Source organism: Phytophthora parasitica (assembly GCF_000247585.1).
Source record: "Phytophthora parasitica INRA-310 unplaced genomic scaffold supercont2.30, whole genome shotgun sequence".
In the NCBI taxonomy this organism is placed as follows: domain Eukaryota; phylum Oomycota; class Peronosporomycetes; order Peronosporales; family Peronosporaceae; genus Phytophthora; species Phytophthora nicotianae.
In genome coordinates, this window is record NW_008649016.1 from 765,574 (window position 1) to 766,672 (window position 1,099).

A 1,099-nucleotide genomic window follows, 5' to 3' on the forward strand; every position below is an offset into this window, starting at 1 on the left:
CTTGCAACTTTGCTTTGTCATGAGCCATGCTCTGTTTACAGCTTTCTTGCTGGCGTTTTGATCGAGATTCAACTTATCATTATCTGGTGTGTTTCTTTTACATCCTCTCCAATAGACAAAAGCAAATTCGGGCAAACTGCCGAAGCTACAACAAACTACAAAAAAAACTTTGAACTGTGCGATAAAGTGGTCAATGACGGAAGCACATCACATATACAGACCAAACTGGGCTTACATTTTCGGTTGCTGACCGAATAGTATTCGAATTAATAAAAACGTTGAATCAGCGCGGTTCGTAGGTGTTTGTAACTTTCACCACTTAAACCGGGCTAAGCTATGTTCGAATGGAACTAGCTGGATAGCCCCACGAACGGATGGGGGTTTTATACTGTAGTTGCTTGGTATCTGTGCAAGTATCATCACAAATTTGGAGTGTACGTTCATTTGATTTTTGTATTTGCCCTTTCGTGGTACAAGAGCTCATTTGTCTCCCTGCAAAGTGCTGGTGCAGAAAACAATTGGAATCAGCCTCTAAAGGGCATTTTTTTAGCCTTTTTTACAAAATTTCAAAATACTTTGGACCGTCTTGTGTAACATAGCAAATGCAGCTGAATGTGTAATTATCTTGCAATACTTCAACCAAGTAATATTCGCGTTCCTTATTGCATCACATCCTATCTTCAATGCACTATTACAAAAGATTGTCCAATACATATATCGTGAAATTGTAAAAGGGCAAAACAAATACGCTGTTTTGGAAGCAAATGACCTGTCTTTGTAAACAATAGTTGCCCAAGATGCTCAGAAAGCATTTAAACAGCGTAATTATGTCAGTTACAACGGCAAGTGTCTGGCAGTTAATAGGAGAACCACGTGGGGTCGAAGTTCAGCAGGTCATCCACGAATGACTCCTGCGGTGCTATCTCTAAAATAACATGGCAGAGAGCACTCTCGACGACTCGTACCGTCTAAAATGGAATTAAGTTATGAGTGATAAACGTAAGGAACCGCGATATTTGCGCTTTCGATCCGTAATATGGAAATTGAATCTATCTCTGGTCTCCATTGCGCTCTCTACTTTCTCGACTGCTTGCATCGT

At 40.4% G+C, this 1,099-nt stretch overlaps 1 protein-coding gene across 1 annotated transcript; it reads right to left on the minus strand.

The window, feature by feature from the left end:
- Window positions 1–857: 857 nt before the first annotated feature.
- Window positions 858–1,066, minus strand: PPTG_23140 (hypothetical protein; the record flags this gene model as incomplete). Its single annotated transcript, XM_008908636.1, has 2 exons — window positions 858–925; window positions 1,009–1,066. The coding sequence occupies 2 exons, from the start codon at window positions 1,064–1,066 to the stop codon at window positions 858–860; spliced, it is 126 nt and encodes a 41-aa protein (XP_008906884.1).
- Window positions 1,067–1,099: the final 33 nt, after the last annotated feature.